This window comes from Carcharhinus amblyrhynchos, chromosome 30 (genome assembly GCF_965287045.1).
Source record: "Carcharhinus amblyrhynchos chromosome 30, sCarAmb.v2.hapA, whole genome shotgun sequence".
NCBI classification, from domain to species: domain Eukaryota; kingdom Metazoa; phylum Chordata; class Chondrichthyes; order Carcharhiniformes; family Carcharhinidae; genus Carcharhinus; species Carcharhinus amblyrhynchos.
In genome coordinates, this window is record NC_137353.1 from 26,128,091 (window position 1) to 26,150,951 (window position 22,861).

A 22,861-nucleotide genomic window follows, 5' to 3' on the forward strand; every position below is an offset into this window, starting at 1 on the left:
TTTCAGCAGGATTTACTTTGTGGGAGGGAGAAAAAAAAGAGATTTGCCAGTCGCTTTTGTACTGACCCCTTTAAGATATAACCCGTGGTTAAAATAAGATAGAACTCATGGTTGGGTGTGGGTGATGAGTTGGTGCAACTCCAGCAGATGACAAGACATGGGGGGGGGGGGGGGGGGTGCAGGGTGGCACAGTGGTCAGCACTGCGCCAGGGACCCAGGTTCAGTTCCAGCCTCGGGTCACTGCCTGTGTAGAGTGTGCACGTTCTCCCCATGTCTGCGTGGGTTTCCTCCGGGTGCCCCGGTTTCCTCCCACACTCCAAAGCTGCGCGAGTTAGTTTGATTGGCCATGCTAAATTGACCCTTAGTGTCGGGGGGGGGGCGGGGGGCGCGTGGAGGTGGAGGTTAACAGGATGAATATGTGGGGTTACAGGAATAGGGCCTGGGTGGGATTATGGTCGGCGCAGGCTCGATGGGCCGAACGGCTGCCTTTTGCACTGCGGAGGTTCTACGGATTCCATGATCGTAACAAAAATAACAGGGCGTGGAGATGTCTTGTTAGCAAAGCGTGGTAAACAGCGGGCATTGGGACAAGGCCAGGATTTGATCACTGCCTGAATGGCACTGACAATGTTTGAACACTGGGTTGGGGTGGTGGGGGCGCAGTCTGCCCGAAGGCTGAGTCCACGTGTCTTCAACGCGCCTCAGAATCTACTTCCTCATCCGCAGCCTTCGAGACGCGATTAAACTGATGCGAGTCCTTTCGCTCGGCAGATGCCCATTCTTCCCCTCGGGCACTGCAATTAAAGGCACACTCAAACTGGATTCCTGCTGTTTGCGGTAACTTGCCTCAAGCGCACGGAGGCAGTACAGGTGGGCATTAAAAGCAGTCTACGTTATCGCAGACGTGTTCTGTGAGGGTGGACGTGGCTACTGGGTATTGAACCAGTTAGGACGCATGGTAAAAATGAGTTGTGTCTGGGCCTGTACGGAAGGTAGGGCAAAGACATCAATTAAACACACGGGAATTGACCGTACATTTAGTATAATAATTCGTATTAGCTAATAACCGATAATTGAAAACTAGAATTGTCGCACTATCACAGAACAACAAGGTGAGATACTGTTTAATAATTCTATATCTAGTTTGATTCACTTATCTTTTTTTTTCCTCCGCAGTCTTCCTGTGTAATAGTAAGACGTATTAAACATGAATAAAAGTGGTGCTCTCAGACACAGCTTATTAAGTCTCGGACAGTACGGATCCAATGCCCTTACTGAGGAAGTTACCAGTCTGTCGGTTACGTCCTTGCTTCCAGTGCCGTTGCCCAGCAACGGAAGGCATTCCTCCGAGGGATGCAGGCACTCACCTCCTCGGCAACGGACGACACCCGGCTCAAAATGTGCCGTCGTAGTCTTTGGGAGTCTCGGCGCTCCGAGGAACTCGGTGCGAGTGTTACTGCCTGTGGTTGGATGCCTCTCCCCAGAGGCCGAATAAATAGCGGGAGGAGACAAACGGGGAAGGTGGGGGGGGGAAAAAAACTCCTCATCCATCCGCAGAAAGCACCGGAACTACGCCCCCGGAGCGCCCACTTCCTGGAGTTCAAACACGAGGCGTCGATTAAAGGAGGGAAATCCGAACAGGGCAACTGGGGGATTCCGTTCTCTGAGGGGAGTGGGTGTCGATTGCGTGTTCCACTGCCGTATGCTTTGCCATGTGCTTGATGAGGTATGTCTCCTGCAAATGATAAAACAAAAATCAACAATTTCAGCACTGGGTCTTCATGCAATGGAATCATCGAACACTGTGTGAGGTTTAGTTCTTTTTTATTCATTAATGGGACATGGGCGTCACTGGCTGGCCAGCACCTATTGCCCATTCCTTGATGCCCTACAGAAGGTGGTGGTGAGCTGCCTCCTTGAATCGCTGCAGTCCACATGCTGTGGGTTGACCCACAATGCCGTTAGGGAAGAAATTCCAGGATTTTGATCCAGTGACTGCGAAAGAGCGGCCAATATACTTCCAATATTCCATATCCTAGCACTAATCAATATCCCAGCACTGATCAATATCCCATATCCCAGCATTGATCAATATCCCATATCCCAGCACTAATCAATATCCCAGCACTAATCAATATCCCAGCATTAATCAATATCCCATATCCCAGCACTGATCAATATCCCATATCCCAGCACTGATCAATATCCCATATCCCAGCACTGATCAGTATCCCATATCCTAGCACTGATCAATATCCCATATCCCAGCACTAATCAATATCCCATATCCCAGCACTAATCAATATCCCATATCCCAGCACTAATCAATATACCAGCATTAATCAATATCCCATATCCCAGCACTAATCAATATCCCAGCACTAATCAATATCCCAGCACTAATCAATATCCCAGCACTAATCAATATCCCATATCCCAGCACTAATCAATATCCCATATCCCAGGACTAATCAATGTCCCAGCATTAATCAATATCCCATATCCCAGCACTAATCAATATTCCATATCCCAGCACTAATCAATATCCCATATCCCAGCACTGATCAATATCCCATATCCCAGCACTAATCAATATCCCATATCCCAGCACTAATCAATATCCCATATCCCAGGACTAATCAATGTCCCAGCATTAATCAATATCCCATATCCCAGCACTAATCAATATTCCATATCCCAGCACTAATCAATATCCCATATCCCAGCACTGATCAGTATCCCATATCCTAGCACTGATCAATATCCCATATCCCAGCACTAATCAATATCCCATATCCCAGCACTAATCAATATACCAGCATTAATCAATATCCCATTTCCCAGCACTAATCAATATCCCAGCACTAATCAATATCCCATATCCCAGCACTAATCAATGTCCCAGCATTAATCAATATCCCATATCCCAGCACTAATCAATATTCCATATCCCAGCACTAATCAATATCCCATATCCCAGCACTGATCAATATCCCATATCCCAGCACTGATCAATATCCCATATCCCAGCACTGATCAATATCCCGTATCCCAGCACTAATGAGTGTTGTGTACATTGCACCATTTAATGATACCCATATCAATAGGAGTCTGTGTTTTGGGGGCAAAAATATGGAATTAAATCAATATGTTTTTAAAAGGAAACTCCTTGATATCGCGTGCTGGTTGAAGCAGTGTTCACTGGGAAGAGAGTCACCGATACGTACTGAGGTGTAGGCTCTTCCACACATGCTGCAGCAGTAGGCTTTAGTGTGTTTAACCGTATGTGTAGAGAGGTGGATCTGAAGTGAGGCGGAGTCTGAGTACGCTCTGTAGCAATTTGGACATTTGTACGGCTTGTCTTTATTATGCTGTCGTTGATGCGACTGCAAAAACAAAAAAATGAGCAAGATAAGACAGCGTTTACATATCACATCCTGAGGGGCTCTAAAAGCTCCCTGCCAGTGGGTTAACTTCTGAAGCAGTGTTACTCGTGTAAAGTCAGCTAGCATAAAGCAGAAGATGTGTGAGGAGCCGGGTCTCACAAAAGGCAAATGAAATGGATGGTGCCAATTGAGGATTGACGTGGAAACTGGCTGAATGCCCAGCAGTTGGAGCTTTCCACCCCCGCAGGGGCAACTGGGATTTGGTTCGATGGTGGAAGAATTTCTTCGGTCTGTGACCAGTTCACTAGACTTCTGAGGATTAATGAAGATTACAAACTCTACACGGTCTGTACTCTGACCTGCCTTGACTCTCTGGTGTTCACTGTGCCTGGGTGATCAAAGGTTTGGATTTCTTTTTATTTGTTCAGACGATGTGGGCATCGCTGACTGGGCCAGCATATATTGCCTATTGCTAATTGCCTTTGAACGGGATGGCTAACTAGGCCATTTCAGAGGGCAGTTAAGAGTCAACCACATTGCTGTGGACCTGGAGTCACATGTAGGCTAGGCCAGAATTGTAGATTTCCCTTCCTAAAGGACATTAGTGAAACAGATGGTTTTTTTCCGACAATCGACAATGGTTTCATGGACATCAGTAGATTCCTAATTCCAAATTTTTATCAAATTCAAATTTCACTATCTGTCATGGTGGGATTCAAACTCCGATCCCTAGAACATTAAGTTTAAGTTTATTTCATAGAAATCATAGAAACCCTACAGTACAGAAAGAGGCCATTCACCCATCGAGTCTGCACTGACCACAATCCCACCCAGGCCCCACCCCCATATCCCTACATATTTACCCACTAATCTCTCTAACCCACGCATCTCAGGACATTAAGAGCAATTTTTAGCATGGCCAATCAACCTAACCCGTGCATCTTTGGTGTCACAACTGTCACAAGCAGGTGTACATTAACACTGCAATGAAGTTACTGGAATACTAGTCCAGTGACAATATCACTATGCCATTGCCTCCTTTGTGGGGCAGGAAATGTAAGTTCCTGAGGGGAACTGGACAGGGTGGACGTGGAAAGGATGGTTCCTCTTGTCAGGGAATCTAGAACTCGGGATCAACGACTCAAAATAAGTGGTGACCCAAGACAGAGATGAGGAAACAAATTGGATTGTGGAATTCTCTTCCTCAAAAGTTAATTGTGGCAGAGTCTTTAAACATCTTTAAGGCAGAGGTAGATAGATTCTTGATAAGCAGGGAGGTGAAAGGTGAGTGGGGGTAAGCAGGAATGTCAAGTTGAAGTTAAATGAGATCAGTTATGATCTTATTATATGGCGGAACAAGTTTAAGGGGCTGCGTAGTCTAATGCAACTCCAAATTTGTTAATTTCTCAAGCAGCACCGTGGTGCCTTGAAATGACCTGCCAGGATTATACACCCAATGCCGGGGTGAGCCTCAGACTCAACTCACACAGAGGTGCAAGTTCTACCAACGTGGCATTTGACAACAGACCCATTAGCTCGCCAATCCCTGTCCATCCACAGGCCACCTCATCACAAACCCTGCTTCACTTTCCCTATAGAAAGCTCTCTCGAAACATGGAATCCCTGCAGTGCAGAAGGAGGCCACTCAGCCCATCGATTCTGCACCGACCACAATCCCATCCAGGCCCTATCCCCTTAACCTCATGTATTTACCGTGCTAGTCCCCTTGACACTAAGGGGCAATTTAGCATGGCCAATCAACCTAACCCGCACATCTTTGGACTCAAGGAGGAAACTGGAGGAAACCCACGCAGACGTGGGGAGAACATGCAAACTCCACACAGACAGTAACCCAAGTTGGGAATCGAACCTGGGTCCCTGGCGGTGTGAGGGAGCAGTGCTAATAACCACTGTGCCGCCCGATTGAGTCATCCATCTCCTCTCTTTTAGCTTCTTACTGAACCGCCGCCATTCATACCCAGCACTAAATATTCCTGTGCGCTCTGTGGAAGATATTTCTTCTGATCTACGGAGTTGCTTCAGGTTTTCTACTCCTTCAGGAAGAATCCGAGCCCTTTGACTAGGCCGGAGGCTTGCGCCTCTTATTTGTCCGAAAAATGAATCAATCCACTGCTCTGGCCACCTGTTTAACTTGCTCAAGTTATATTTAGACGTTACATCCTGAGGCCCTTCAAAAGCTCTTCCCTGCCAGTGAGTTAACCTTTGAAGATTTGTACAAACAGAACCAGCCAGCCTCAGGCCTTAGTGAGGCCTGTACCAGGATTATGTGGTCTAACTTCCATTAGTGCAAATCTATCCATTCCCTTCACCCATTTTTGTGAAACCTTCACCATCTTATTCACTCATGGGGCAGGGGCATCGCTAGGCCAGCATTTATTGCCTAACCTTAGGTGCCCTAGGAGGGCAGTTGAGAGTCAACCAGATTGGTGTGGCTCTGGAGTCACATGTAGGCCAGACCGGGTAAGGACGGCAGATTTCTTTTCTAAAGGACATGAGCGAATCAGATTAGTTTTTCAGACAGTCGAAAATGGTTTCAAGCTCATCAGTAGATTCTTAATTCCAGATTTTTTTAAAAGTTGAATTTAAGTTCTACCATCTGCCATAGCGGGATACGAGCCCAGATCCCCCTGAACATTAGCTGGGTACCTGGATGAATAGTCCGGCAAAAATACAATTAGACCATCGCCTCCCCTCATTGTTCACGGGTCAGAGGACAGGTGGACATCTGCTACCGGTCTATCTTGATGTCTGCCCTATAACTCTCCCCACGTTGTGGGGAAGTACCTGGACCCAGCTTTAGTTCCAAGGAATTTCTATTTAATCATAAATTATTCCTGAGTCAACCTCCTGGTAAAGCTGTGGAGAAGACCCTTGGAGAAGGACCTTTGTAAGGTCCCAAGAGTAGAACAGAAGTTGAGGTAAAGCAAGAAGGCAGGTTTGAATTTAGGCCTACTTGGGTTTAAGAAACCTGTAGGTTGGTGGAAGAGTTATATGGTTTTCAAGTTTGTCTGAGAAGTGATTGCTCTGTCTCTCTCCGCCAACACCAAACTTGAGCTTTGCACAGTATCCTTGCCCTTGTTTTCTGTTCCCTTGATATTAGAGTGATTGCTCTTCCCATCTTGTACTTCCTAAAGTTCAAACAGAAAATTCTCCCTCTTCCCCATGCTGAATCATCACCCCACCTTCTACTGTAGCTTACTCTTCTCCCGTTTCGCTATGAAGGCCATTCCTGTTGCCCCCCCTCCCGGAACTGAGTTCAGTTAGCTCAGCTCAGACCCACTCTGGTTGGATAGGTGACCCATTTGACAACTGCGGCAGAACAGGTTTCTGACATCCTGCCTTGTTCAAGTGAGTTAATCATCCAACATCTAAATGCTCCCTCGTTTACTGACCTGCAGGTTCGATAACTGGGTGAAAGCCTTCTCACAGCCTGGGTGTGCGCATTTGTACGGTCTGTCCCCAGTGTGGATCCTGCATTGGAAAACACAAAACTCAGTTGTTTGTATAGGAAAAGTTTGAAGTTTATTTGTTAGTGTCACAAGTAGGGTTACATTAACGCTGCAATGAAAAGGGGCAATCTACAGAAGCATTATAGAACCCTACAGTGCAGAAAGAGGCCCTTTGGCCCATCAAGTCTGCGCCGAACACAATCCCATCCAGGCCCTACCCCCATATTATATCCACTAATGCCTCTAACCTACGCGTCCCTAGACACTAAGGGACAATTTCTTAGCATGGCCAATCAACCTAACCCACACATCTTTGGACTGTGGGAGGAAACCGGAGCATGCAAAGGAAACCCACGCAGACACGGGGAGAATGTGCAAACTCCACACAGTCACCCGAGGCCGGAATTGAACCCGGGTCCCTGGCGCAGTAGTGCTACCACTGTGCCGCCCAAACTCAATCGATGTCTTCTACGAGGGCCTGTCACGCCCAGTGATGGTAACATATTCCTAACTTTCAAAATGTAAACGATATGCAGTGAGGAATTTTTGAATGCGACTTTGAAAAGTGGACATAGTGGTTCAAGAATCACCTTTTGTGCTTTCTGCACAGACAAAGAATGAAGTCTCTTAAAAGTTCTAAGCATGTGAAAAAATATTTGGGTTGTACAGCCTCCCTCACTCGTGAACTTACACCCCCTATTGATGGGTATTTACTGAAACTCAGAATCAATAGAATCACCCATTCCGCTCTCCCCCCCGCCGAAGACTTGGGCTGGAATTTCTTTCCAGCTTGTCCCGCCATTGGGATCTTCTAACCTCCTGCCACCAGTTCCTGGCAATGGGACGGGTGAGCCATACAAAACACCGTAGACTCTGGTGGGATGGAGGTTCCCGCTGGCAGCCAATGTCAAGGGCTTGTGCCATGGGGATGAATGCCACAATTCCAGCCTTAGTGTCTGTAGGATGGCACTTTGTGAGCTGTGCAGAAACCAGTTTATCACAAGCAGGTTTCAACAGCCACCATCCCCCAGACACCATCCTCCCCCGCCCCCCCCCACCCTTTTGTGTAACAATGGCTGTGAATCTTCTTTAAAAGTTTGAAGAAAAGTTTTTTAAAAAGTTTAAGAAGTTTATTTATTAGTGTTGAAAGTAGGCTTAAATTAATACTGCAATGAAGTTACTGTGAAAATCCCCTAGTCGCCACACTCTGGCGCCTGTTCGAGTACACCGAGGGAGAATTTAGCATTGCCAATGCACCTAACCAGCACATCTTTCGGACTGTGGGAGGAAACCAGAGTACCTGGAGGAAACCCATGCAGACATGGGGAGAATGCGCAAGTTCTACATAGATGGTGGCCTTAGTTGGGAATCGAACTCGGGTCCCTGGCACTGTGAGGCAGCTGTGCTAACCACTGCGCCACCATGTCGCCCTGGGCAATAGAAGTCTCAAGCTCGGGGTGGGAGTTTGGAACGCCGTTGCATTGGTGGGGGGGGGGGGGGGGGGGTGCTTCTCCATGTCTGTAGTGGAGGCGGTTGGTTGGGTGTTTACTTTTTGTGCAGTTTGGGTCGCCCTTTAAAGATGGCGTCCAGATCTCTACAGAGACATGCAGACTCTATCAGGCCCACTTCTCCGGAGTGATGGCAGAAAGCTCACCCACTCTTTTCTGGGTGTTAAAGAGACAAAATCCAGAGAGAAAACTGGCCTGTGGAGTTGGAGTGTTCCAGTTTTCTCAAGGGAACTGACACTCTGCCAATTTCTCATAAGATTCACTTGAAAATCTGGACTATCACCTCGCTGTGCAGTCGGAGAGCTCCAGGCCCACTTTCAGTCAGAGCCTCACACTCAAAATATTTGGGAAAATTCCATCCGTTATCTTTTCTTCTATGATTTAAACTTACCAAAAAGTCAGCTTTGTGTCAGTCTCTAAGGGTGGGACACTCCAGCCACACCCGTCCCAAGGCCAGAAAATTCCGCCTGAGATCAACGGACCTTTACAAGGTCCATGTTCCACCCGCTACAGTTCTCAGGTGGCAGGTGGGACTAGGAAGTTCCACCCTAAGAATCACAACATCTAAAATAGAACACTCCCTCTAAACAAACACCATGGGACAGCATGGTGGCACAGTGTTTGGCACTGCTGCCTCACAGTGCCAGGGACCCGGGTTCGTTTCCTGGCTTGGGTAACTGTCTATGTGGAGTCTGCACATTCTCCCCGTGCCTGCGTGGGTTTCCTCCGGGTGCTCCAGTTTCCTCCCACAGTCTGAAAGACGCGCTGGTTAGGGTGCATTGGCCATGCTAAATTCTCTCTCAGCGTACCCAAACAGACGCCAGAGTGTGGCGACTAGGGAATTTTCACAGTAACTTCATTGCAGTGAAGCCTACTTGTGACACTAATAAATTAAAGAAATATAATGCAGACAACTTAGACAGGTGAGGAGAAAAGGGGACAAGTTAAAATTCTGACAGGCACACACAGACTGGATGCAGGGATGATATTCCCTCTGTCTGGGAGGGTCTGAGGCTCACAGTCTCAGGATACAGAGAGGGCCATTTAGAACTGAGATGAGGAGAAGCCTTTTGACTCAGAAGGTGGTGAACCTGTGGAATTCTCTACCACAGAAGGCTGAATATATTTCAGAAGGAAGCAGATAGATTTCCAAAGGTGCCAAGGGATACAGGGAGAGTGTGTGAGTATAGTGATGAGACGGAGGATCAGCCATGAATGGCAGAGTAGGCTCAAAGGGAAAAATGACCTTTTCCTGCTCCTATTTTCTATCCCACCAACTCTCTCCCACCTATAACAGGGCTGCCCCAGCAATGTTCTAAGATCTAGCTGCAAGTCTAAAGCTGTGTTTTTGCACACACTGAGTTCCAGATTCAACGCAATTTACTTAGGACTGTGAGTGGAAACCGGAATACCCGGAGGAAACTCACGCAGGACACGGGGAGAACGTGCAAACTCCACACAGACAGTGTCCCAGGGCCAGAATTGAACCTGGGTCCCTGACACTGTGAGGGAGCAGTGCTAACCACTGTGCCACCGTGTCGGTTCTTTGTGGAACTGTGATTCTGGCTTGATGAACTTGTCAGCAAGGTTACACTTTTAATTCCATTTATATCGTCATCCCACCCACTGTGTTTTTCCCCCAGGTGGTCACACCTCTTCCCAATACTGCCTTTAACTATCACTGGTGAGTGTGGGATATAAAATCAACAATGTCCCAGATTAGTCCACAGGATGAATGGCCCTATGAGAAAGATGGAGGAAATGTTTGAAAAAGGAGTGGAGTTAATTGGAAATAGAGTTTCCCCAGCTCCAATTAACACTAAAACATTGATCCGTCAGTTTTTTTGTCTTGTCTTTTCCTGTTTAGAGATGTTTGGTTTCCAAATGGCAACACCAGAGTTGCATGGATTTTGCACGTTCTCCCCGTGTCTGCGTGGGTTTTCTCCAGGTGCTCCGGTTTCTTCCCACAGTCCCAAAGACGTCCTGGTTAGGTGCACTGGCCATGATAAGTTCTCCCTCAGTGTACCCGAACAGGCGCTGGAGTGCGGCAACTAGGGGATTTTCACAGTAACTTCATTGCGACGATAATGTTAAGCCTTTGACATCAACTCTTCTCTCTCTTTACAGATGCTGCCTGACCCACTGAGGTTTTCCACCATTTTCTCCTTTGGCTTCACATTCCAGTATCTGCGGTAATCTGCTTTTATTAAATGTTATGCCTACTTGTGACAATAAAAAAAACTTTAAAAAAAAATAAACTTTGAGAATGTAGTTCGCCCACCTTGTGTGCTGCTGCAAGTGAGAGAGCTGGCGGAAGGATTTCTCGCAGTAGGAGCAGTGATAGGGCTTGACTCCGAGGTGGATCCGCAGATGCTGAGCCAGGTAGGAGGCGTTGGCAAATGACTTGGAGCAGTGCGGACACTTGTGAGGTTTCGCTTCCGTGTGCGACTTTGAATGAATTTGCATCTCGGACTTGGAGAAGAAGGTCAAAGGGCAGATTTTGCACCTGGGCAGCAGAGGCAGAAACAGGATCGCGTTAGGGGGGGTGAAAAAAACCATTCTCACCAGCCAAAATTTCTCAACTCGCTTTCCGGGGCCCTCTCTCGAAGACACTAGTTTGTTGAGGAGCTCCACAAGCATCAGCCTGTGCCCCATTTAAACGGCCTCTCCTAATGTTACGTGAGGCAGTAAGGGAGCTACAGTTGGTCTCAGTGTCCAGGGCCGACTGAGAACAAAGTCAGCCAACCTTCCAGCTCCTGCTGTTACTCAGGGACCACCCCTCTGAAAAGTAGGCATTTGCACACACTACACTACAGCTGCATTCTGATAGCCTGTATGGTCACTCGAGGGTCTCGACACAGAAAGAACATCCACTAAGCTTGGACATAAAGGTGGGCCACCTGAGTACAGCAAGGTCCTACTATTCTCTTCCCACGGCAGGTCACGCAGCCATGGGTCACAGGTCAACAGCCGGCCAACTGGGAAATGTGCCAAGGAGAGAAGGAGTCCTTTTCAGGATTGTGAGATTGGAGATCTATATCAGAATAGGAAGCTCTTCCTGATCTAGAGGGACGGACCAACATTAGGGCTGCTGCCTCATGGCACCAGCGATCCGGGGTCAATTCTGGCCTGGGGTGACTGTCTGTGTGGAGTTTATACATTCTCCCCTTGTCTGCATGGGTTTCCTCTGAATGCTCCGGTTCCCTCCCACACTCCAAAGATGCCCAGGTCAGGTGGATTGGCCATGCTAAATTGCCCCTTCGTGTCAGGGGATTGTTGTCAGTGCAGGCTGGATGGGCTGAATGGCCTCCTTCTGCAGTGTAGGGATTCTATGAACATCGGAATGGAATGTTGTTCTAGAATGGCAAGGTTCACTCTTCGATGAGGAGATGGGTGGGGATCTTACGCTAAAATGTGCTCCATCCCATAGTAGGGAGTTCTCTTGAATGGTGGACCCCCATTATGAAATGTTGGGCAAAGTGTTGGACTAGGAAGCATTTCCTCTGGAATGAAGACTTTAGTGCTTCAAGGATGGGCTACTGCCTGGGGCAGGGAACGATGTGTCTGGACCCCCACTGCCCACTCTCACTGGTAAGCATTCTAACACATTCCAGCAACTCAGAGGGGTTTCAATCAAATCAACTAAAGGAAAACAGTTTCCACTGAATGGAAGGGTCAGTAACCAGAGACACAGACTCGAGACAACTGTCAAAGGAACCAGGGGGGAATCTTTTTCCTTAAACACAGTGGCTGATGGCGATCTGGAACGCTGCCTGAGAGGGTAGCGGAATCAGATTGGATCCTTCCTTTCAAAAAGGAACTGGAAGCATAGTTGATAAAGAAAACTTTGGGGAAGGAGCAGAGACCAATGGGGAAGTCTTTCATGGAGCCCTGCATAGGCACGATGGGCCAAATGGCCTCCTTCTGTGCTGTACGATTCTATGAGTCCTGTTAGTCATTGGTAGAAGTGTCAGGTTAGGAAAGACACGTTTTACTGTGTGTGAGGGACAAGTTGCTACAGCTGTTGTTTCAATGGCAAGGAGTCACATCATGAACAACTCAACGATCTGGAACCGGAGACAACTTTTGGCCCACTGTGCTGGAAAGGGGACACGACATGTTCAGAACGATTTAAAAACTTGCCAATCTTTAAAAAGGGCGGGGGGCTTGAAGCATATCGCTGGCGTTTTAGTCCCTTCAGCAGTTGTACACAGAGTTTGCTGAGCTCTAACTTTCTGCCTTCTCTACCCTTCATCCCACACACCAACACTGAGGACAATGATGGGTTGGTGCAGCCACTGAGTGCGCCCACACCCCAACCTCACTGCTCCTCACTGGGGCATCCTGCATCCCGGGGGTTTGGGAGGTCTCAGTTTGAGAAATGGACATTCTCCAACCTGTACGTTTTTCCATCCTTAGCGGATTCGTTGCCTGATGCCAGTATGGGATACGGCACCACGAGCACGGGGGGCCCGATGCAGTTCTCGCCCTTGATCTTCTTCCTGCCTCTCTCGATCTTCAGGGTGCTGGCCAGGCCGTTCTTGCTGGAGTGTGCTGGGTCCATGCCGTGATGGGTGATCAAGCCGGAGATCAGGGTGGGAGAGGAGACCTCGGCGCGACCCTGGCTGGCTAAGCTGGGGGTTGTCACACTGATGGAGTCACAGGTGGCAGTGGGGGAGGATAAGCTGAGCCCTGGGGTTGGGGTTGGGGTCAGGGAAAGAAACAGTATGGCATTTTAACAAAACATACATCGAGCTTTGTTGAACATGCACACACGTACGAACACACACGCGAACACACACACACTTAGGCGAACACACACACACGTGAACGCACACACACACATACACACACACACTTGAACACACACACACACACTTGAACACACACACACACACTTGCATGCATACAATCCAACACAAATAACATACACGCAACACACATAAACATGCACAACACACATAAACATGCACATACACATGAATGCACACAAGCTTAAACGTATCCAAACACAATCACGCAAACACACACACAATGCGCACATATACACAACACACAAGCACGCACACAACACACACATAACACAGACACACCCAGACACATGGTCACACACAGACTACACATGTAACACAGGCAGATACACAGCCACACATACATACACCCACACACACATACACCACCTCCCCCCTCCCCCCCCCCCACACACACACACACACACACACACACACACAAGTGCTGTAATTGAGTTATATGTGACCAAGCCTGTCCAGGTATTACTGGTGGTAAAATTTGGTGGACATTACATGGGGAGAACACCCCAGAAAACTGGAATTGGCTGTTCCTGATTTTCCATCTCTTTAATGAATTGGATAAAAAGAATTGAAAATATTCCTGAACAATATATACTCATATCCGTTCTCCTCTGGGAAGAGTTCATGATGAGATTCCAAAGGGACAGAGAGCACGGAGTCAGATTGCTCTCGATGCTTTGTCCCAAAACACCTGGTCCTGCCTTGCAAACCGTAAATCCGGGAGAGCTCTAACTCCCTCAGGGAAACAGGCATGAGGGGCACAGCACCAAACTCAGTCCATACTTACTGAATGAGGACTAAACATCGCAGCATCGCTGAGGCAGGGCGCGTAGTATTTATTTTTTTAGAAAGCCATTTGGCAGCAGCACTGGGGAGTGTAATTGGGGGTGACATGCTGTGGAAATGGGACATGAAACGTTGTTTATTAAAGATGTGGATCATCAACAGGGCAGCCAGCGTCCTTTTCTCAACACGGGGAAATCAGTCCCACTTTCATCCCCTCTATCTGATTATTCTCATGCTGGCACGTTGTCCTAATTCCGGGATGTCAGTATATTCAAGCCAGATCCCAGGACCAGCTCCCCATGTAATGGCAGAATCGTAAGTCCAAGTCTCCAAGACTGTCTTTGGGTAAAGCTTTGTCTCGTTCTAGCTTTCTAAACATCCCTCCACTTCCTTTCTCCCACAGTGGAAGCTGTGTCTCCAGTGGCCTAAACTCCAAGGTCAGGAATAGTCTTTCCTAAGCTTCTCCATCTCTTCACTTTCTCCTCCTTTAAGACACTCCTTAGCTCCTGCCTCTCTGTCCGAGCATCCGGCACCTCTAATGTCCCCATCTTTGGCTCTTGAGTTTAAATTTTTTTCTTCTAACAAGTGGGAAGTGATTTGGCAGCTTTTTCTATATTAGTGGGTGCTACGCAAATGCAGATTTCTGCTGCAACCATGCAGCTGGGATTCTCCAGCCGCACCCGTGGCTGGGGTTCTCCAGTCCTGCCCACGGCTGGGATTCTCCGGCCCCACCTGTGGCTGGGATTCTCCAGCCCCATCCGTGGCTGGGATTCTCCAGTCCTGCCCACAGCTGGGATTCTCCAGCCCTGCCCACAGCTGGGATTCTCCAGCCCCGCCCACGGCTGGGAGTCTCCGGCCCCACCCGTGGCTGGGATTCTCCAGTCCTGCCCATTGGCTGGGATTCTCCGGCCCCACCAGCAGCTGGGAGTCTCTGACCCCGCCTGTGGCAGGGATTTTCCGGTCCCGCCCACAGCTGGGAGTCTCCAGCCTCACTCGTGTCTGGGACTCTCCGGCCTCGCCATCGGCTGGGATTCTCCAGTCCCGCCGCAGTGAACGGAGGTTTGGCTGAGCGCCAAATTCCCTGTTCTCGCTGACAGCGGTGGCAGGACTCGAACAGCGGGAGAATTCCGATCATGGATGCTGGACTCCCCCATCCAAGATTGGAACCGGCGCCGGGGTAAGGTAGTTACACGGGAATCGTGGGAAAGGCAGCTGGATTATCCGATACTCATGCAAACCAGTCATCCAGGAGAACTGAGAGATGGGCAGAGCGCGGTAAAGGGAGCAAGATAGAAAGAAACAGAGAGAGAGGAAATGGAGGAGGAGAACATGGTGAACATAAACAGGAAGGAGAGGGCTTTGCCAGGGAGATGCAGATGCAGAAATTAAGTGATAAAGAAAGTGGGAAAAAGAGAAAATAAGGATGAGAGGGAGTGCAAAGATAGGAGCAGGAAAGGATTGGGGGATAGAGAGGGAGGCAGAGAGAGAGAGATGCCATAGAGAGATGAGTGGGTACAGGGGGATTTGGGGTGGACAGGGAGAGACTGGGAGCAGACAGGGAGCAGACGGGGGGGCAGACGGGGGGGAGGTAGAAATGGGGGAGACAGAGAGATGGGGGGGGATGGGGAAATGGGAGATGCAGATTGCAGGAGACTGTGGGGGGGGGGGCACCGTCAGATTGTGGGGACTGGGAGATGAGGGGACACAAGGAGAATAAAGTTGATAGCAAAAAGAGAAAAAAAAACAAGAAAATAAGAACAAGAAGTGAAGAATTGAAGACAGAGAAGAGCTGGGAGAGGAAGGGAAAATGGGGAAATGGAGTTAAAGGGAAAGCAACATTTGGCTGGAAGAAACTGAACCAGGAGACGGGGGAATGTAGAGGGAAATGAGAAAGGGAAGAATAACGAAACAGAGAGACAGGGAAACATGGGGGTGGGGGGAGTGTGAGACAGAACGTGAGAAAAGGCAAAGGGGAAGAGAAAGAGAGGACTATCCCCTTCAGGATGGTTATGTGGAGCAGTATTTATACACAGCAGAAGGTTAACCTTGTTTCTAAGGACAGTAATCCTTCCACTTTATCCCAGTGGCTATAAATAAACATACTTAAATTATCATGGGAAAATAACTTTAAATAAGTTTAAAGAAAATAATTTTTGACATCAATGAGTTCTAAAAATAACCTCAGTGTCTTCACATTATTGTACTCCTACAATCAACACTTACATTTAAATTTCATTTAAATATTGATGTCAACACTGTCTAATTAAGGTTAACGGGTCCCTGACAGCACCCCTTCGCTTTGGGAGAGGAGTAAAGCAGGGCTGACCCTTGTCCAGCCACGTGTATTCTGTATGCGTGGAGCCGTTCCTGTGCCTCTTGTGGAGGAGGATGTCGGGTTTAGCTCTGTGTGGCCCAGACGTAGGGGTGGTCCTGTCGGCTTACGCTGATGATGTGCTCCTCACGTTCACGGTCCCAGCTCCGCCAGGATCAACTGGGCCAAGTGCTCCGGACTTTTGGTCGGTCCATGGGAGACGAACCCCCTTCTGGAGGAGCTCAGGCCTTTCACCTGGAGCAGGGCCAACCTCCTCTGACTTGGGGGCCCATCTCTGCCCAGCCGAGGAACCCTGGCTGGCGAACTGGCGGGAGCTGGAGGCCAAAGACTCTGCCCGCTTGAGTCGCTGGGCAGGACTGCTCCGAGTGCTGTCCTACAGGGCACGAGTTCTCGACATAAACCAGCTGCTCGCCTCCATGCTATGGTACTGGCTGGTCCCTTTGACCCCCCCTCCCCCTGGCTTTGTCACTAATCATGATGTGGAGATGCCGGCGTTGGACTGGGGTAAATACAGTCAGAAGTCTCACAACACCAGGTTAAAGTCCAACAGGTTTATTTGGTAGTAAACGTCACTAGCTTTCAGAGCACTGCCCCTTCGTCAGGTGAGTCCACCTGACAAAGGGACTGTCAGCACTCCGAAAGCTGGTGGCGTTTGTTACCAAATAAACCTGTTTAACTTTAACCTGGTGTTGTGAGACTTCTTACTTTGTCACTAATCTCCAGAGGACCCTGGTGCGGTTCTTCTGGGACAACCAACTGCACTGGGTCTCTGCCGCGGTTCTGCGTCTCCCACTCACAGAGAGCGGTCAAGGTCTTAGTGCCTCTGCGAGTGGGGGGATAGCGACTCTCTGCCTCCGGACCCTGCAGGAGGTACCTTTACGTCAAATCTCCTCCACAATGGTGTGCCCTGGCGCCGTATTTCTTCCACCGACTCAAATTACTACGTGCAGCTCCTGCTTATCGATCTGGGGCGCGATTTGATCTCCTTGTAGGAGTTGCCTGTCTTTTACCAGGACCTCCTCACTGTCTGGAACACGGCTGCCTCGCGACGCAGCTCTCCCCTGTTAGGAGGAGCAGCCACGTAACTTCAGGTGGCTGACGGAGAGGAGGGCTGTGGATGACCAGGATCAGGAACGTGCTGGATGATAGAGGAGCGGGCTGGCTGAGCACACGGCCAAAGCCACCCAAGGCCTTAGGTCGCTTGTGCTCGGGCCCGAATGTGCACGTGGTCTCGAGGTGGCGCAGGTGTGCGGTGGGATCCCGCCTGAACGCTCCCCTGTTCAGACAGAATTCCACATTGGCCCAAAGCCTATGGCTCCCCTTCCACCTGGGTCAGGTGCCCCACTGCATGTGCCACCTCGCGGAAATGTCCTCCGTGCCTTTTCCCACCGCGTGGAGGCGTTTCCTGTATGGATTGCTGCTGCACACCTTCCATTGTCGCCCGGATACACCTTTGGTGGCCTTATTGCTGCCAGGCAGCAGAGGTCCCCAGTGGAGGTCCCTCTACGGAGGGTGTGTGTGTGGGTGGGTGTGTATGTGTGTGCAGGCGTGTGTGTGCATGTGTGTGTGTGTCTGTCTGTGTGTGTGTGGGTGTGTGTGTCCAGCAGCACAGTATTTCCCTGTGAGAGGGTGCTGGGAGAGGGGATGTGAATGGATTCTGGATGGAAATACAATGGGGCTTAATGGGCAAATGGATGGAGAGCGCTGGAGTGAGACGTCAACGCAACCAGCACGGGAGCAGGAGAGGGGAGAAAGCTGGGAGAACATGGAGCATCGACTGATCCTAGTTCATTACAATCCGGGTGTTTGACTGGAATCTGATGGTTTAGTTTGGTGTTTCGGCAGCAGTTTATCGAGGTAATATTGTAGCAGAGCACCACCCTGTGGTAAACATCAGACACTACACCAGCTCTGGTATTTCACTTCACCACAGAAACCCGACCGTGCTGGGAGAGGCCATTCAGTCCATCGTATCAGCACAGACTCTCCAAAAGAGAACCCACCCAGGCCCAACCTTCCACCCTATCCTTGTAACCCCTCACATTTACCACGGCTAATCCACCTAACCTGCTGTAGCAGGGCAACCCCAGGGAGGGTGGGCTGCACCAGGAGAGGAAGAATGGAAAGGGTTAAACAGACACGCTGACTGTAGGCAGACACATGACCAATTATACCCCAGAAAGCAATAAACGGTCACACCGCAGGGTGAGCTCTTTCCAAGGCTATAGCAACAGTAAGAGAGTCGATACCACTTATCGAGGCTCCACAATGTCTAAAGGAGCCTGTGTGCCTCTGGAAAACTAATCAAATATCGGGGAAATTGGGACAGTTGACACACCGTTGAAATCCGCTTGATAACTACAGTGCTTCAATATTGCAAACAGGATGTGTTCAGAAAACCATTAAAGATAAAACACGCAGGACACTGGATCAGCATAATGTGATCAAAACAGAACTTCGACAAATTTAAAGTACAATCTGATGAAAAGCAGCACTTTGTAATGCAGAAATGTATAAAAATGTGTAAGCATCTATGACGGGTCCAGTAGCTCAGGAACAAGCTGGGATTAGTTCTGTTCTCCCTCACGCACGCTGAATAAAGCCATTTTTGTTGGAGTTCTGTATGGTCTCAGAAAACTTGTTCATTCATTCCCTCCAACAGCTACACATCTTTGGACACCAAGGGGCAATTTCGCATGGCCAATCAACCTAGCCGCACATCTTTGGACTGTGGGAGGAAACCAGAGCACCCGGAGGGAACCCACGCGGACACGGGGAGAATGTGCAAACTCCACACAGACAGTGACCCGAGCCAGGAATCGAACCCGGGTCCCTGGCGCTGTGAGGCAGCAGTGCTAACCACTGTGCCACCGTGCCGACCAAAATTTGGAAATTCTGTGGGCCAAGAATTCTCAGCCCTCCGACTGTGGGAGATTTGGTGACTCAATCAATAGTCATAGAATCTCTACAGTGCAGAATGAGGTCACTCGGCTTATCGAGTGTGCACCAACCACAAACCCACCCACCCTATTCCTGTAGTCCCAGACATTTATCCTGCTAAACCCCCTGACACTATGGTCAATTTAGCAGGGCCAATCAACCTAACTCGCACATCTTGGGAGGAAATCGGAGCACCCGGAGGAAACCCCACGCAGACATGGGGAGAATGTGCAAACTCCACACAGACAATGACCCGAGGCCAGAATTGAACCTGGGTCCCTGGCACTGTGAGGCAGCAGTGCTAACAACTGTGCCACCGTTCCACCCAAGTCCACTGACTTTCCACGGGACCTGACAATCCCGGTGGTCGGTGAAACCGGAATAATCTCACGCCTGGTGTCAGACCAGATGTGGAGATGTCGGCGTTGGACTGAGGTAAACACAGTAAGAGGTCTCAGAACACCAGGTTAAAGTCCAACAGGTTTATTTTGTAGCACAAGCCACTAGCTTTCGGAGCACTGCTCCTTCATCAGGTAAGTGGGAGTTCTGTTCACATATAAAGTCACAAACTCAATTTACAAAATAGTGGTTTGAATGCAAGTCTTTACGGGTAATCATGTCTTAAAGGTACAGACAATGTGAGTGAAGAGAGGGTTAAGCACAGATTAAAGAGATGTGTATTGTCTCCAGACAGGACAGTTAGTGAGATTTTGCACGCGCAGGCAAGTCATGGGGGTTACAGATAGTGTGACATGAACCCAAGATCCCAGTTGAGACTGTCCTTGTGTGACCTTATGTCAGACCAGATGGTACTGATGTATGTGTGACAGTTGGCTCAGGAATGGGTTGCATCATCCACATGCCAGATTCCCCAAACAGGCACTCTGCCCAGTAATTCAGCAAAGTGAGGCCCAGGTAGACAGAGAAAAAGCTTCAGGGACACCCTCTCTACCTCTGTGAAGAGGTGCAACATTCGCACCGACACTGGGGAATCCCTGGTCCATGACCAGCCAGAGTGGAGGAAAAGCATCCGGGAGGGAGCTGAACATCTCAAAACGCCATGGCCTCGAGCAAGTGGAATCCAAGCCCCGACGGCATAAGGAGAGGGTGGCAACTCGGGGCTCCCCCTTACACCCACTCCTCCAACCACCATCTGCCCCACCTGTGACAGGGGCTGTCGGCCGTGCATTCAACTCCTCGGTCACCTGAGAACTCATATGTGGGTAGAAGCCAGTCACCCTCGACTCAGAGAGACTGCCCAAGGGAGGGGGAGTCAGGAACTCTGGGTCGTGATTGTGGAGGTTCCAAAGTTCTTTCCATCACATGACTGGCTGGGAGTCTTTTAACATTTATAAAGTTTATTGATTAGTGTCACAAGTAGACTTACATTAACACTGTGAGTCACTGTGAAAATCCCACACTCTGCCTCCTGTTCGGGTACACTGAGGGAGAATTTAGCACGGCCAATGCAACTAACCAGCATGACTTTCAGAGAAAACTGGAGCACCCGGAGGAAACCCACGCAGACACGGGGAGGATGCACAGACTCCACACAGACAGTGAACTCAGCCAGGAATCGAACTGCGGTGAGGCAGCAGTGCTAACCACCGTGCTGTCCACATCTCTCCTGCTCTTCCTGCCTGTGTTGGCAGGATTGGCAACTTGATACCCAGTCTGCGTGGCAGCATTATAAATGCACTGTCGTGGCTACCAGGTCCTGGAGTCGGACACAGCCTCTGACCTCATGGCAGGGACAGTACCCATTTCTCCAGGGCACCTCTGAGGCTCGATGCGACTTCTATTTTGCCGGTTTCTATCCCACATCCACTCCAGGCCCATTGAAATGGCCGAATTAACTCCTAAGATTAAATTATTCTAGTGACTAGAAGACGCTACGTTTTACTGAGGTGCTGGCTGAGGGAGTGAGGTTTCAGAGATAGTGATGGAAATGGATGATTCAGACAGTGTGTTTCAAGGTTAGGTTGTTAAAGAGCTGGGTCCAAACTCAATATCCGAAGATAATATCTCTCTTCCCGGAGATTAGTGAATTTCTGGAAAAGATTACTGATCGGCTGAGTCCCTGCAAGCGAGAGTTAGACTCATTCCCAGGGGCAACTGTCCCTCATTTGTGTCAGTAGTCTGAGTCCTGTCCCACTGGAACCCCGCACTGAAGTGACTATTATCCACGGTGTGAAGGGTATTTGACCAGGTGGGGCAAAAAAGCTGAGCCTAACATCCACTCACATGGGTAGTGTCTGGCACGTTCACTGAATGGTGACAGGGAGCACTGGACATTGGCTGGTCTGTGCTTTCTGGGATGCCTGAGCAAGCTGTAGAGTTGCTTCCTGCTGCCCCAGCAGGAACGGCCGAATTCAGCACACAGCAGGGGTCAGACTGGTTACCACATTCAGGTTGACATGACGGAGTGAGACAGCGCACAACGAACGGTCGCTGGGGAAAATTAAGAATGGGTCAAGTTGAACCGGTCTGTCACAGAACTGAGTGCGTACTGGAGTATCGTTAATGATGTCGGGGTCAGATAGGTCTAGTTGACGGGCAATTCTGATGAAAAACCCAAGTCCAAAACATCAGCGATTCAGTTCCCTTCCCGCTGATGACTGGATCTGCCAAGTGTTAACAGCATTTCTTCTTTAACGTTGACTAACAGAGACCCCTGGTGTTGGGGACAATCAACTGCAGCTACAGAACAAAACTACGTTCCCTCCGACTTCCTCCGGCCCCCTGGTCCACCAGCAGCAGCCAGGGGCTGAGTGACAGCTTTTCCACTTGAGCATCACTGGGTGACAGCTGAATCCACACATTCAGTGACTATCAGACTCCATTATCAGGGTGACGCGATGGAGTTAGAACTATCCCAGCATCCATTGCAAGAAGGAAAGCCCCCTATTAAAGCTATAAGGCCAATAAAAGAACATAGGAAATTGGAGCAGGTGGGTCCACTGAACCTGTTGGCTCATTCAATATGATTACATCCGATCTCTGGTTTCACCTCTGCTTTTCCGCCTGCTCCCACATCCCCTGATTCTCTGACAGACTGAAAATTATGCCTGAATCTGCCTTTAATATATTCAAGGCTGCAGCATCCACGACAATCTGGGATAGAGAATTCCAAAGATTCACAACTTTTTGATTGAAAGGAATTGTCCTCATTTTAGCCCCAAATGATCGGCCTCTTATCCTGAGTCTGTGACCCTGTGTTCTAGATTCCGGGGCCAGAGGTGGCACAGTGGTTAGCACTGCTAACCCAGGGACCCGGGTTCAATTCCCAGCTTGGGTCACTGTCTATGTGGAGTTTTGCACATTCTCCCCGTGTCTGCATGGATTTCCTCTGGATGCTCCGGTTTCTTTTCACAGTCTGAAAGACATGCTGGTTAGGTGCATTGGCTGTGCTAAATTTTCCCTCAGTGTACCTGAACAGGTGCCGGAGTGTGGCAACTAGGGGATTTTCACAATAACATCATTGCAGTGTTAATGTAAATCTCCTTATGACACTAGAGTCATAGAGGTTTGCAAGCATGGAAACAGGCCCTTCGGCCCTCCTTGTTCATGCCGCCCTTTTGTTTTTAACCACTAAGCTAGTCCCAATTGCCCGCGTTTGACCCATATC

The 22,861-nt window shown here is 49.2% G+C and overlaps 1 protein-coding gene across 2 annotated transcripts in view; it reads right to left on the bottom strand.

Annotated features, from left to right (window-relative positions):
* Positions 1–504: 504 nt before the first annotated feature.
* Positions 505–22,861, bottom strand: part of LOC145360098 (zinc finger protein 362-like) — a 67,483-nt gene continuing 45,126 nt past the window's right edge. For both annotated transcript variants that reach the window (XM_080215053.1, XM_080215052.1), the window contains exons 4-8: positions 12,762–13,056; positions 10,646–10,870; positions 6,800–6,878; positions 3,228–3,386; positions 505–1,735 (exon numbers count right to left, since the gene is read on the bottom strand). In XM_080215053.1, the coding sequence (XP_080071179.1) occupies positions 1,619–1,735; positions 3,228–3,386; positions 6,800–6,878; positions 10,646–10,870; positions 12,762–13,056 (875 nt within the window). In that variant the 3' untranslated portion in view covers positions 505–1,618. The remainder of the gene's footprint in view (positions 1,736–3,227; positions 3,387–6,799; positions 6,879–10,645; positions 10,871–12,761; positions 13,057–22,861) is intronic.